General features: G+C 38.8%; 1 protein-coding gene across 1 annotated transcript; it reads left to right on the top strand.

Moving 5' to 3' along the window:
* The first annotated feature begins 1,695 nt into the window (after positions 1-1,695).
* Positions 1,696-12,863, top strand: GLYATL2 (glycine-N-acyltransferase like 2). Its single transcript, XM_006772104.2, has 6 exons — positions 1,696-1,979; positions 6,558-6,675; positions 8,030-8,137; positions 9,559-9,685; positions 9,779-9,956; positions 12,081-12,863. Exons 2-6 carry the CDS (start codon positions 6,598-6,600, stop codon positions 12,487-12,489), a joined length of 900 nt encoding a protein of 299 aa, XP_006772167.1. The 5' UTR covers positions 1,696-1,979; positions 6,558-6,597; the 3' UTR covers positions 12,490-12,863.
* Positions 12,864-15,447: the final 2,584 nt, after the last annotated feature.

Raw genomic sequence — 15,447 nt, 5'->3', positions numbered from 1 at the left:
TGGCATTCTCATTAATATCTTTGAAGGTCTCACTAAGTTCCTTGGAGGTTTGTAGAAGATTCCTCAGTAACCTTATAAGTGTGGTTTTGAACTCTATGTCTAGTAGTTTGCTTTCCTTCATTTCTTTCATTTGTGACACGTTTCTTTGTCTCCACATTTTGGCTGACTGCAAGGACCCGTTGTGTCTACAGTGGAAGAACTGATGTGCTGGAGACACCCTTATGGGGTAGGACTTGCTTCAGTGGGGCTTTGGTGCTCACTGAGTCTGCCTCTTGAGTGTGTCCCTATGAGGAGTTGAAATCTGGTATCTGACCACTGGGTACCCTGGCTCCTGGATCTCCAAGTCAACTACTGTGTGAGTCCACCCAGCAGGAGCTACAGTGATATCAGCAGATATGTCCTCTTTGTTTGGGGTTTGGAAGTTTTGGAGCTCTCTGACCAAGCTGCAGTTTGTTAGGTTAGGCTGCAATAGGGCAGGCAGTTCCTTTGCCCTGCTGCCCACAGCTTGGGTGGGGATGTAACTTCAGTGGGGCGGGGTCTCAGTGAATCACCAGGGCGGAGCAAACAGCAATGGCTGTTGTCAGCCGACTCCACGACTCCTCACGTTTCCACGTCTCGGTGTCTCTGCATCCTCGAGTCCCGCGCCCCCACAGTAACAATGATCCCTGCAAGCAGCTCTGCGAGAAAGCCACCCTTGCTTTCCAACCCGCTGCAAGACAGTCCAGTTTCTCCCTGTAGGAGTATGGGTCCCCAGAGTCTCGCCATAAAGGAGTTCAGTGCTTTCGGGAGCCTGTATCCCCTTCTGATTGAAAAAAACTGCACCCAGTTGGAGCCCCTTCACGCACTTCCCTACCTCTGCTCTTGGCGCCTCTACACCTCCTACCCAGTCTCAATGCACTTTTTTCTTTCCTTCTAGTTGTAGAATTTCCACTCAGCCAGCTTTCCCGTGGTTCTGGATGATAGCTGTTTTGTTTTTTAGTTGTAGTTTTGATGTGGTTGTGGGGGGTAGCACGTACAGGTTTATACCTTATGCTGCCATCTTGGTTCTCCAGGAACACACTTTTAAAAAAAAATTTATTGATCTTTTACAGAAAGGAAGGGAGAGGGGAAGAGAATTAGAAACATCGATGAGAGAGAAACATCCATCAGCTGCCTCCTGCACAACCCCTGCTGGGGATGTGCCCGCAACCAAGATACATGCCCTTGACTGGAATTGAACCTCGGACCCTTGAGCCCACAGGCTGACGCTCCATCCACTGAGCCAAACCGGTTAGGGTGGAACACACTTTTAAAAGACAACATTTACCTCTGTTCCTCTCCAAAACTAATTCCAATCCCTACCGAACTTTTGTCCAGTAACTCTTCTTTTTTTTTTTTTAATGTTTACAATGCCCTTCCCTTATTTGTCTCCATTCATTTTAAAGAACAAAAGGGATAACTTGTACAAAGCCCAGTTCTCAGGCTAACATCCACTTCCCTGAGGAGTTCTTGGCTTCCCTTCAGGTCATATGATTGAAAGCATTGGGCCAGGCATTTTGAAATGAAATCAAATTTTTCAGGTCCTCTGTTTGCCCTAATGATACTATTTAAATAACTCTGCAGCTGGACAGTTTCTGCCAACTACACAACATGCCTTATTATTTATTGCTTTGGAGTATCCAATTAGCTACAAGTGATGATATATAAATAAAAATGTTCAGTGGGAAACATTTTATAATGGTAGAAGTTTTCCAATATAGAACACATCCCCTATCTTCCTCTGCTCCACAAAGTCTCTGACTTCATGTCAACGAACAGTTCCTTCAGTTGACTCATTAGGAACCTACTTCTTCTTGGAGTTCTATGCTGCATAGTGACGCCTGAGTCAGTTCAAGTTTGCTTGGTGGAGTTTATAAGGTGGTAGCTACAGAAGCTTCCCCATTGCCACACTGAGTGACTGCAGAAGGTGGTGTGCACACAGGTCTACAAAAAAACTTCAGGTAAGCAGATTGTTTTGGACAGCAGTGTCTTGTCTTTTTCAGCCTTCCTATTAATTAGGATCCTGGTTCTAAAGAATTTGTATTTATGATGGTTACTAGACTTATTTTGTAACGTATATGAACACTATGTTGTACACTTGAAACTAATATACTGTATATCAACTATAATTAAAAATAATTTAAAAAAGAATTTGTATTTATATTCCCATGACTATTCTGTAACTACCAATTTGTACTTCTTAATCCCTTCACCTTTTCCACCTAACCTGACCAACTCCCCTCCCATGAGACAATGGTCAAAATTTTCTCTCTATGAGTCTATTTCTGTTCTGATTGTTTGTTTGTTTTATATTTAGTTGTTGATAGATACGTATTTATTGTCATTTTATTATTAATATTTTTTCTTTTTTTTCTTTTTCTTCTTAAAGAAGACCCTTTACATTTCAAATGTAATTCTGGTTTGGTGGTGACAAACTCCATAGCTTTTCTTGCCTGGAAAGCTCTTCATATGTCCTTCAATTCTAAATAGTCAATAATATTGTAATAACTATATATGGTGATAGATGGGCACAAGATTTATTGGGATGATCTCTTAATAAGTTATGTAATGTCTAACCACTGGGTTGTATACCTGAAACTAATATATATTGTATTTCACTGAAATGCAATAAATTGAAAAATAAAACATAACTTAAAGTCAACTCAAATACTCATCAACAGGTGAGTGGATAAATAAATTGTGGGATGCTCCTACAGTGGAACACTGTATAACAGTAAAAAAAAAGATGGAGTCTGAATGCACATGAAAACATGGATAAATATAAAAAAATACATTGTATCAAAGAAGCCATAAACAAAAGAATATATAATGTATAATTTCATTTATGTGAACAGGCAAAAATAATTGATTATTATAGATGTCAGAATAATGGTTTATCTCTTGGGGGTGGTATAGAATAACTTAAAGTAAAAAAAGAAGAAAATAAGAGATTATAGAAATCCACTCCCTTCTGGAAAAAGAAAAGAATTTTTATTTGTTAATTCATTTTTTCCCCCTTGCAAACTCTTGGACCCAAGCCCAATATTGGGAACTAATTCCTAAAAACATTGTAGGTCCCTGGAGCCAGAAAGTACTTTAAAAATCTACAAAGCCAGCATGTGTTATTTTGAACTGGTAAGATGTCCAAATCCTTTCCTTGAATTATAAAGTATTGGTATGTGTATGCCTTTCCCTGCCACCCTCCAGACCTATAGTAACACTGTGAGTAAAGACAAGAAACAACATTCTCCTTGCCTTCAATCCATGGTTCTAAAGTGTCCCTTGTCCATTTGCATAGAAAAACTCTTCCTCCTTTGAATGAAGTATCATGTGGCTAAGATGAAGTTTTACCCTTTCCTGTTTCTCTCTGACAAATTTCTCTCTAATCATTGATGTATTTGGCACCGGGTTCACAGATATTTCTCTCCATCAAACTCTTGTCACATCCCGGTGACATCTGTGATACCTACAACACCCATTTCCTTATTGACATCTCTATTTTGTAAAATATGTTTTTATTGATTTCAGAGAGAGGAAGGGAGAGAAGAAGAGAGAGATAGACACATCAGTGATGAGAGAGAATCACTGATCGGCTGCTTTGTGCATGCCCCCTATTGGGGATTCAGCCTGAAACCCAGACAAGTGCCTTGACTGTGAATCAAACCTTGAGCTCCTGGTTCATGGGTCAATGCTCAACCACTGAGCAACACTGGATGGGCATGACTATTTCTCTGACTTGAACTGATTTACTTCTGAAATCCTAAGCTCTAATAGCCTAATTTCTGATTCCAATCTCCTATTCTCTGAATACATTCCCCCTACCTATCACCATTGCTATTCTTTGATCCCATAAAGTGTTTTTATCCTTTGTTCTCTTCATATTTTCCCACTTGATTAGTCCCTATCCTAACTTAATTTCTCCTTTCTCCTAGATTCCACAATTTTAAATTACTTTAAAGTGTCTCTTTCTTTTATTCTCAAAAACTTTTCCATTTTTCTGCTGCTCTAAGACTGGAAAAATTTAACCCTGCTTCATATCAATTTTTCTTCTCTTCTTCTGGCCTCTGGGGTACTGAGATCATACATGTGGATGAATATAACTCCCAAATGATGGTTTTCCACCTGCATCTGACCCTATGTCTTGCAATTGCTCTTTGTATTCCTATTCTGCATTTTCTCTAACTAGCATCAGAGGCCATTCAAAATTTAATTTTTAGCATTAACACCCTATTTTTTCTCTCTATGTTTATCTGGTGCATTCCCTCACCCTACTCACTTCCAAAAGATGATTTTCCATTCTATTTCTTCCATAAAATAGATAGTCAGAGATAACATTTCAACTTCCTGTTCTTTCTTCTACTCGAAAGTGCTCACACACATATACCTATATCCACACCTAAGCTAAAATATTTTTTTCCTTTGTGTAGAAGGGGTATTCTTTCTGTACAAAACTAATCCCAATACTTACACATAGAGGTGTGACTGAAGATAGAATGAATTAATAAACATAAAGGATTTGAAACAGTGCCTGGTCCATTGATTTAGCTATTTTTCTTTCCCCTTTCCATCTCTTATTAAGTCCATTAGCCCATCAATTTCTGTCCATCTTACCTGCTTTCTATAGTTAACATCAATACGCTTCTCTTTCTCATCTAATAAGAAATGCCTTCCTTTAAGCTCCTGCAGTCTCCAACCCTCCTTCTTACTAATCATACCTTTTTCCTTCCTTTCCTGATGCAGCTCTTTGAAAGACTTATCTTCATTTTCATACATTTCATTTATTCTCCAATCACCTTAACCTGGATTTCTTTCTCCACCATTCCATGGCATATCTCTCACCAAATCAGAAATCAATTCCTAACTCCAAAATACATTGGCATTTTTGTGCTCATCTCTCTTAGATTCTCAGCAGCATTTGACTTCTCTGGTCACTCTCTTCTTTAAATGAAGTTCCTCTTATTTTGACTTCTGAGATACTGCTCTTATTTTTCACACTGTTCTTTGACAATTCTTCCTTAGTCTGCTCTGTTGGCCCCTCTTCCTCTCTTATCTTGTTAAACATTTATATTCTTCAACTTATTTTTATGAAGGATCATAACAGAGTTTCTATTGGATCAGGTTAATCCAAAAAAATTCTACTTTGAGAAGGCCTTATGGTTGGAAATAAATGGCCCAGTGGCGATTGAGCCTGTAACCCTGGCATGTGCTCAGACTGGGAATCAAACTGTGACCTCATTTATAGGTCAATGCTCAACCACTGAGCCATGCAGACTGGGCTCCCTATCCATTTTTATATTACTAATTTGGGATTACATCAATATATTGTCTTGACTTTATAACATGGAATTTTCCTACGTAATTAAATACACTTTGAAGACAGCATTGTAGTGGCTGCCTGGCAACCCATTATTTGGATATGCCATCATTAACTTAGCAATTTCTCTATAATGAATGTTGGATCATTTCTAAATTCACAACCTAATACTACAATGGATTACCTTGTGTTTATACCTTTATAGATATATATCATTTTCTTTCCTGGAATGAGTTTCTAGAAGGGGAATCCTATATAATGAAAGCCTAATATGAAAATTGACCAAACGGCAAAACGACCAGTGGAACGACTGGTCGCTATGATATACACTGATCACCAGGGGGCAGACACTCAAAGCAGGAGCTTCCCCCAGCCTGTAGGCCCCAGGACAGCCAAGGCATGGACCAGTGGGGGTCCCCTGATAGCCCCACCAGCCACCCCGCAGAGGGAGGTGACTGGGGTCGGTGAGAGGGTGGGGCTGGCTGGGGGTTGGTGAAGGGGTAGAGCCCAATTGCCCTGCCGCTTGCTCCACAGATTGACCCTGGTCACCGGCCAGGCCTCGGGACCCTACCTGTGCATGAATTTCATGCACCGGGCCTCTAGTTATTGAATAAAAGGGCTTATTCTTTTTTTAAGGTTACTAGAATATAATTCCTAGACTTTTGACAATTTATACTTGGGTAGTATCACTACTAATCAACAATTTTCTCTTCTCTAATTTTGTTTATTAGAAGAAAGGGACTACACAATATGGTCTTCAGAATCTTTTCCAGAAAATCTCATTCTCTCATGATGGCTGAAAAATACCACTGATGCTATGGCAACATTAGAGCATGTGTCTCAATGCCTGGAGGGACCTTGAGGATCCCTAGGGACAATATCTGAAAAGATACATTATTCTCTATTTGCATCTGAACAGCTGAAGACATTCACCTCTCAGGTCCTTGGTCTGATTTGAATCAAGTGGGCTTTCGGAGATTTGTTTCACCAGATATGTTAATGTTACTTACCTTGGAAACAGAGAAATCACCAAGGAGACCTGAGATCCAGTTGCAGCTATGGGCTTTAGTTTCTTATTTGTAAAATGAAAGGGTTGGATTGGGTAATTTCTAAAGCCCTGTACACCTGACAGTGTATGGTGTCCTAGGTGGCTTCACGTTTCTCCTCTCCCTGGACACCTGTCTCATCTCTCCAGGTGTTTTTGTTTGTGTGTTTATTTCTTTAGATCATCTTCCTGACGGAAGAGGGCTGAGGTGTTACACAAGATGTTTGTGATTAATGAACCCCAGAACCTGCAGATTCTGTATGAATCCTTGGAAAAGAGCATCCCTGAGTCCTATAAGGTGAGAGAGTAGTGGGTGATGTGGGGAGACAGGGCTGAGGTGTAAGGAGGATAGATTCAGGGCTCAGAACCTTTCGCAGGTGGATGGAAGTCCAAGTTTAAAGTCAAATTCTTTCTTCAGGGATGATTTTAACAGCTATATCCATTTACCTACCTTACTCTTTTTCAGCTTCTTAAACATCTTTTGAGCTAACCATATTGCTATCTCTAGTAGATACTTCTTTATTCCAGGTCATTGCAATAGCTCCCTGTTTTCAATATTACTATCTCACCTGAAACTTGGTGAGCAAGAGTCATCTCTCTGAATAAATATAATCATATCATTCCTTGTTTTAAAATTTCAGTAGAGGTTCAGTATTCTGTCTGTAGAATAAAGTCCACAATCCTTAATTGTGTATACAAAGGTTTATTAAAAAATGCCCCAACTTCTTCTATTCCATCTCCCAACATTCCCTTGTCATATACCACATTACAATTATTGAGCCCCTCACTGAAGGTAGTTCTGCAGGTAGAATACAATCTGCTTCACCTTCAAGAATTCATTAATGCTTTTTCTCCTACCAGGAATTACTTGCCATCCTTCTCTCTTTATCTTGCCAGGGAAAAATTTTTACTTATCCCTCAAGGCCCAATTCAAGTATTACTTCTTCTATTAGTCTTCCACTTCCTCCCTGGGACACCACACCACCACACACATACATGTATCAGAACATGTGTCCCATTATGATCAGAGCAGGTATTTCTCTCCCCTTCCAGATTTAACTTGAAGGCAGTAGCCATGTTATTTCCTCTTCGAATTCTCTACACTTGACAAACATCTGATATATAATAGATGCACCATAAGTAATATGGTATGGTATGAAATTAAAAATTGGGAAAAATGCTATTGTTTAAAAAAATGAATGAATGGATGAATTTCAAGGGACCCAGGTTTTTTAAAAAAATATGTTTTTATTGATTTTTAGAGAGAGGGAGAGAGAGAAACACTGATGTGAGAAACATTGATCGGTTGCCTCCCACACGTACTCCCCACTAAGGATTGGGCCTACAACCAGGCATATACCCTGACCAGAAATTGAACCATCAACCTTTTGATATCTGGGATTATTCTCAACCTACTGAGCCACACCAACCAGGGGAAGGGTCCCAGTTCTTAATGATTCAGCTATTAACTTGGATTTTTGTGGATCCTTACTGGGCCATTTTGAAGCATATCTTGCAATAAATAGTCCAAAGAACTATTCTGGAAGCCCTGGTTCTATCCCCATAACTCCTTGTCTTATTTCCTATACCAGATCCAAGGCTCTATTTCAAAGAAGAACTTCCTCTCCTGTTTTGTTCTGTTGCTCTTGTAGGTATATGGAGCTATTTTTCACATTAAAAATAAAAACCCATTCAACCTGGAGGTGCTGGTGGATGCCTGGCCAGATTATCAGATAGTCATTACTCGACCTAAGAAAGAGGTGAGAGCTCAAGCTACTGAATACCAGGCTGGTCATGCTTGGATGGTCTCTCTGTGGTAAAGAGAACTGAAGCTGGTGGCTGGGAAGAACAACCTTGGTATCCCTGATTCATATAGGGTTTGAAAGCCTGTTTGAGGGAGAAGGTAAAACAGTGAGATTAGGCATGGGAATAGACCATCTAGCTAATAGTACAGTTTTGTAAATAACATTAGGATCCCATCTGGTGCATTCTTTTCTATTAAGAGTCTGATCATAGCCATGCACCTCAACATAGAAGCCTATGGATGGAAGTGGTTAGAAATGTTTGTCTTTCTCTATGACTTAATAAGCACAATACAATAATACTTAAGTCAGGATTGGGATTGAGATCTAAACCTGCCAAGTGGCTAGATGTGTGACCTTGGGAAGACAGCTGCTCTCTTAACTATAAAAAATAAAGTTGATAAAATTATTATGTGAGAGAATTGTTAAACAACAGATAAACCATGTATATTTAATCAGAATGTCTTCCCCATCTTCCAGGTTTGGGGAGTATAAGCAGTGAATTCCTTCCATCTCAGAATAGGGATATTTTACCTTCCCCCTATTTACATAGTAATTAGGTGAGTTAGAACACATCACCTGCAGTGACCCCCAGGATCCTCCGCACCCCCCGCCTCGCCCCGGGTGTCGGAAGCAGAAAGTAAGCTCGTAGGCAGGGGCAGACCTGGCCCTCTACTCCAGGTGCTGCTCTGAGCTCTGGATGATGGATCTTTCTCAAAGTCCTCTTGATTCACATGTGCACCAAGTGTCAATCGCCATGTCAGCCCCAGAGTGTTGAGTCAGAATTAGCTTAGGCATTGTCTCCTCACAGACTCAGGGTTGACTGCCCCCCACCCCCACCAACCCTGTTTCTTATACTTCTCTCTATACCAGAGGCACTCTATCTTTTAGATCTTTATCTAACCCAGATGCCTCTTCCATCCCAGACAATGGAGCTACTTACCTACCCTCCCAAGGGCAGCTGACTTCAGTACACCATCAGAAAGGAAACATCTTTCATAGAGACATAGCGGGGAGTGAGGGGGTGAGAGATCAACCAAAGCACTTGTATGCATGCATATGAGCATAACCAATGGACACAGACAGGAGGGGTGGTGAGGGCATGTGCTGGGGTATGGGGTGGCTGGGGAGAGGTCGAAGAGGGGGAAAAGGAGACTTACATAATACTTTAAACAATAAAGAATTTAAATTAAAAAAGAAAAGAAAAGGAACACCTTCAGTGTGTCAATACTGACTTATTATTCAAGGGATTCCAAGGCCATTTTATACACCTCTCTCAGAAAACCAGAGGGCATCATGTCTCTAGCACTCCAGACATAGGCAAGAACATTTGGTAAATTATAGTGCTATGTAAATTTGATTGATATTTGTTATATCAGGAGATGAAAGATGATCTGGATCACTATACCAACACTTACCACATCTTCACCAAAGCTTTTGACAACTTGGAGGAAGTCCTGGCATCCCCCCAGGTTATCAACTGGGAGCAAGCCTTCCAGATCCAAGGTAATTGGTCTGAGTGAATAGGCAAAGGCCCCCTGGTTTGTTCACAGTCGATATGGACGGGGTGATGCTGAGCCTGTCTTTTCCTCTCTCCAGGTTGCCAAGAGAACTTGGGTGAGGCAATAAAAAGGGTTTCAGCTTCAAAATCAGTGCAGGTGGATTACACGAAGACCACGCTCTTTACGTTTGATATATCAGAGAAACTCAAGACATCAAGTGATGGCAATGTGAATTTGGAGCTAACTAAAATGTTCAACATGGATGAAGCTAGCAAGTGAGATTTTTCTTTTTTTGCTTCCCAAATTCCTGATAGAATCATTCAGTTGCCATGTTAGATTAAATTTGGAAATGTAAGATTTGAGGCTAAATTATGATGAGGTACATAGTTGCATGAGTAAAGGAAGGAAACTTGGTTTGCTGAGCATGGGCAGTGCCTTCACCAGACGAGTCCTTTACCTAGCAGAATACTGTACCTCATGGTGGCACTGAAAAATCTTTACTTTTTGCAAAAAATGCTGCAAGGTATACAAAATATACAAGTAGTCAAAATAAAAAACAAAAGTTTGCCTACATGGATTCTCCACAATCTTTCATACAGGTGTAAATATGCTTAACATTGGTGTTTATGCTTTTAGTACTATGTGTGATTTTGTTGTTATTTTTTTCCTATTTTTTAAAATAACATACACACATACTGTATTGCAGCTTTTTTTCATTCAGCCAATATATTATATACATCTTTCATGTAAGCTCACACAGATATCTTGCATTTATTTGGGCAGCTGCATAGATTTCTATAATAGGGAGGTACATAATTATACATTACCATATTAACACACATTTAATTTATCTCCAATTCTTCCTAATAACAAAAATTCTGTAATAAATGTCTTCATAAATAAATCATTGCACAAGCTTTATAAATAGTTCTGAAAGATGGATTCCTAGAATTGAAATGGTTGGATCAAAAATATGTACATTAAGTGAAGATATTACCAAATTCGATGGTAAAACTTTGATGAATTTAATATGTGATAGCATAACATCTGAAACTACCTAAGTGTTTATCAGTAGGGGCATGGATAAATTCATTAAAGTATAACCCAAACACTGGAATAATATATAGCTATTAACAAGAATGAAGCAGCTCAATATGAATTGATAAGAAAAGAATTCCAAAATACATTGCTAAGTGAAAAAAAGAAATGGCAATTCAGGTGGACAAAACATTGTATACCGTATGCTATCACAGTATGTACACATGGAAAATTGCATAGAATACCTCTAGAAAATTACCTAAATACATTGTATGACTAGTTGCCTCTAGAGAAGATAACTGGGTAATAGGGGATCAGAGAGAGAAGTAATTATTTCAGTTAATATCCATTTATGCTTTATAACTGCATTACTAATTCAAAAGAATAACTAAAATATAAATTCCCACTCACACATACCATTGATTTAGCTGGGAGAGCCAACGATATTTAAATTTTTCTTTTATCTATCTGTGTTTCCAAATGCGTAGTTATTCCACAGGAGGAGGCAGGCGACAAGGCTCCAGGCCTTTAAGGAAGCAGGACTAGGATCAGGTCAGGCACAGAAAAGAGCAAAAAGAAAGCCTCACTCCTGTGCAGATGATTTAGTGCCCAGTGACCTCACCCTTGAGCAAACATAGATCCACTTTGAAATTGACAAGTTCCTGAAAACTCTTCCTCTCTGGGGAGGGCTAAAAGTTCTTTGAAATCTTCCACCTGCCCCAACCTCCCCTGCCACAGAGGATGTTTTTCTGATTTTGCAGATAAGAACACTAACTCTCAGATAACTTATCCATTGAGAGAATCAGGATTTGTTACCACCCCAAAATCCAGCATCTCCCCTATATTGATGCTTCTCAAATGGCATTTTTGATACTTCCCATTTGTTGATGGGCTTTGGGACACATGCAGCTGTAAGATTAACATTACTCTCATCTTCCTGCGACATACATTTTATTGAATTATCTGTTAAAATAAATATTATCTTGTCTATTTAGATATTTTGTATAGTCGAATTCAGAATCCACGTGTTTCCCACGTGAACCTTCAAAGAAAATTCAGCCACATGAAAGGTCGCTCTGGGGTACATCTTTGTTATTTTAGGAACATCAGCTCATTTTATTCCTCCTTGAGCATTTGCTTCGGCTTTTTCTGAGATGTGCTTTCTGCATCATAAAGTAATTAGGATTTTCTCCCTCTCAATTATTTGGGAAGATTTTGAAGCAGACAAAAAACAGTACTTTTTTGTTTATCTGTTTCCTCCTCTAAGCTGTGGGACCCAAAGAAAAGGAATGGTATCATATTCATACTCTGTAAGCCTGGTGTTTGGTAAAAATTGAATAAATTCTTTTTTTTCTTGGCAGGAAAGGAGACTTTTCGAGCATCTTCTTGGATGCCTCACATGCAGGGCTTGTGAATGAGAATTGGGACTTTGGAAAAAATGAGAGGAGCTTGAAATATGTTGAACACTGCCTCCAGCATTTTCCAGGATTTGGCTTGCAGGGTCCAGAGGGGGTTCCTATCTCTTGGGTTGTGATGGAACAGTCCTGTGAGATAAGAATGGGTAATACTGTCCCTAAATACCGACGCCAACGCAACATGGCGCAAATAGGTTATCATGGGCTAGAGTATCTTATTCAGAAAAAAATGCCGTTCTATTTTCATGTGGCAGATAGTAGAGAAGATTACATACAGGCACTGAGAAGCTTTGGATTTAAGTTTCTTCCTTGTGGCTGGCATCAGTGGAATTGCACCCCCAAGAAATATTGCTGATTGGTGCCATTGCCCATTTCGAGCCTTTCTTATCAGTGAAAACACATCAGCACAAACACCAACATGGTAATCTATATTAGTGCAAGAAAAATCATCCAATTATCTGGGGTCCATGGATTACCTAAGCTCATCCTTATGTAATATTTTAATTTTCCTCCTCATTCAATTTATAGAAAATTAGAAGCTTGGCCCATGGATGCCATACTTTTCCTTGATAGTGACAGACATTTCTGAATTAAAATCACCCAATGTCAATCATTAGTGCCAAGAGAATCCTTTAAAAGCAATATTTTCTTTTTTGAAGATGTCTTTTGTGAAAGAATCCTGTTTTTTTCATGCTTTTATCTTTGAAAATAAAAAGTCTGCTTGAAAAATGTCTCCTCTGGTACCCTCTTCTACCTCTTGCAAAGTTTTCCAAAGTACTTTTCAGAAGCACTCAGTATCATTGCTTTGGGTCCTGGGTGCTTTGGGTCCTTTGAGATGTTCTCCTGAATTAAAGTATGGGACAGTTTGATTTCCTTCTTTTTCCTTTTTTAAATTTCTTTATTGATGAAGGTATTACATATGTGTTCTTATCCCTCCATTATCCCCCGACCAGTTTGGTTTTCTGACTAGCTTTTATTATAGGGGTTTGGTAGGTTGAGTTGTGTGTCTTCATATTCAAGATGATTTTTATATCTGTGCTGTATTAGTTTTGTAACAAATGACCATAAACTTAGTGGCTTAAATCAACAAAATACAAGATAATATTATCTTACATTTCTGCAGTCAGAAACCCAAAATAGGTCTTATGGGATAAAAATCAAAGTGCCAACAAGGCCTGTTCCTCTGGAGGTTCTTAAGGAAGAATCCATTTCCTCCTCTTCTCCAGGTCGTCCTCATTCCCTGGCGGGTGGCCCTCTACTTTTATCCTCTTTACTTAGCCTTTATTTCTGTACTCAGGTCTCCCTTCCTCCTTACTAGGACACCTGTGATTACACTTAGGGCCCATTTGGATTGTAACGCAGGATAATTTTCTCATTTCAAAATGCTTAATTTAATCACCTCTTCAATATCATATAATTTAACATTCAAAGCTTCAAAGGATTAACACCTGGACATCATTGAGAGTCATTGTTCAGCCTATCATGTATGCAAATTGAGTTTATGTTTCTCCATGGGCAAAGCCACAGATGCTTCCAATATGAGACTGATTAGCATTTCTCTTTTTAAAAAATTACATTTATTGGGGTGGCATTGGTTAATAAGGTCATATTGGTTTCAAGTGTACATTCCTATAATACATGATCTGTATATTGCATTGTGTGTCCACCAACCTCAGTCAAATCATCTTCCATCATCATATACCTGGCTTCCTTTACACTTAACCATTCCCCCACCGCCTTCCTTCTGGTCAACACCATAATTTTGTTTGTGTCTATGAGTTTCAGTTTTACATCCTACATTTAAGTCAAATCATTCAGTTCTTAGCCTTTTCTGACTGACTTATTTAGCTTAGCATAATATTTTCAAGACCTATCCATTTTGTTGCGAAGGGTAAAATTTTCTTCCTTGTTACATCAGAGTAGTATTCCATTGTGCATATGTACTACATCTTCTTTATCCAGTCCTCTATTGAAGGACACTTGGGCTGCTCCCAAATCTTGGCTATTGTGAATAATACTGCAATAAACATATGGGGTACATATATTCTTTCATGTTTTAGGTTTCATGTTTTAGGTTTCTTCAGATAAATTCCCAAAAGTGGAATCACTAGGTCATAAGGCCATTCCATTTTTCATTTTTTGAGGTAACTCCATATTGTTTTCAACAATGGTTGCACCAATCTGCATTCCCACCAACATTGCACAAAGCTTCCCTTTTCTACATCTTCACCAACACTTGTTTGTTGATTTTTTTGTTGATAGCCATTCTGACAGGTGGGAGGTGATATCTTACTCTGCTTTTAATTTGCATTTCTCTCATGATTAGTGACATTGAACATCTTTTCATAGGTCTATTGGTCATCTGTATGTCCTTTTGGAGAAGTATCTATTCAGGTCTTTTGCCCATTTTCAAATTGGATACTTTGGGTTTTAGTGTGTGTGTGTGTGGGGAGAGAGAGAGAGAGAGAGGGAGGGGAGAGAGAGAGAGAGAGAGAGAGAGAGAGAGAGAGAGAGAAACAGAGAGAGTTTTTAAGTTCTTTGTGTATTGTGGATATTAACCCCATGTCAAAACTGTTATTTGAAAATATCTCCCATTCGGTGTCTTTTTTGTTACGTTGGCATTTACTTTTTTGTAGTGGAGAAGCTTCTTAGATTGACATAGTTTCATACATTTACTTTTACCTTTACTTCTCATGCCTTTGGGGTCAAATTTATAATGTGTTATCTATGAACAAGGTCCATAAATTCAATACATATGTTTTCTTCTATGTAATTCATTGTTTCAGATCTTATATTTAGCTCTTTGTTGGAGTAGAGTTGTTCATAGTATTTTTTAACAATCCTTTGTATTTCTGTGGGGTCTATTGTTATTTCTCCTCTTTCATTTCTGATTTTGTTTATTTGGATCCTCTCTTTTTGTTTCCTGGTGAACCTAGCTAGAGAGAGGTTCATCAATCTTGTTAATCCTCTCAAAGAACCAGCTCTTGGTTTCATTCATCTTTTGTATTGTTTTGTGTGTGTTTTTGTCTCTATATTGTTTATTTCTGCTCTCATCTTTATTATTTCCTTCCTTCTGGATGGGCTTTTCTTGTTGCTCTCTTTCTAACTCTTTGAGTTGTAGGGTTAGATCATTTATTGCCAATTTTTCTTGTTTTTTGAGGTAGACCTGTAGAGCTATGAACTTCCCTCTCAGGATTGCTTTCATTGTGTCCCATAGATTTTGGATTGTTGTTTTTTCATTGTCATTAGTTTCCAGGATGTTTTTAATTTCTTCTTTGATCTCATTGGTAACACAATCCATATTTAATAACAT

This window comes from Myotis davidii, unplaced genomic scaffold (genome assembly GCF_000327345.1).
Source record: "Myotis davidii unplaced genomic scaffold, ASM32734v1 scaffold1286, whole genome shotgun sequence".
In the NCBI taxonomy this organism is placed as follows: domain Eukaryota; kingdom Metazoa; phylum Chordata; class Mammalia; order Chiroptera; family Vespertilionidae; genus Myotis; species Myotis davidii.
The sequence above is the reverse complement of the archived record's forward strand: the minus strand, read 5'-3'. Positions and strand labels throughout refer to the sequence as shown.

Coding starts and splice junctions, on each gene's coding strand:
- GLYATL2 (XM_006772104.2), top strand. CDS start 6,598: ATGTTTGTGATTAATGAACCCCAGAACCTGCAGATTCTGTATGAATCC. Junction 8,138..9,558: donor TTACTCGACCTAAGAAAGAG/GTGAGAGCTCAA, acceptor TTGTTATATCAG/GAGATGAAAGATGATCTGGA. Junction 9,957..12,080: donor AACATGGATGAAGCTAGCAA/GTGAGATTTTTC, acceptor TTTTCTTGGCAG/GAAAGGAGACTTTTCGAGCA.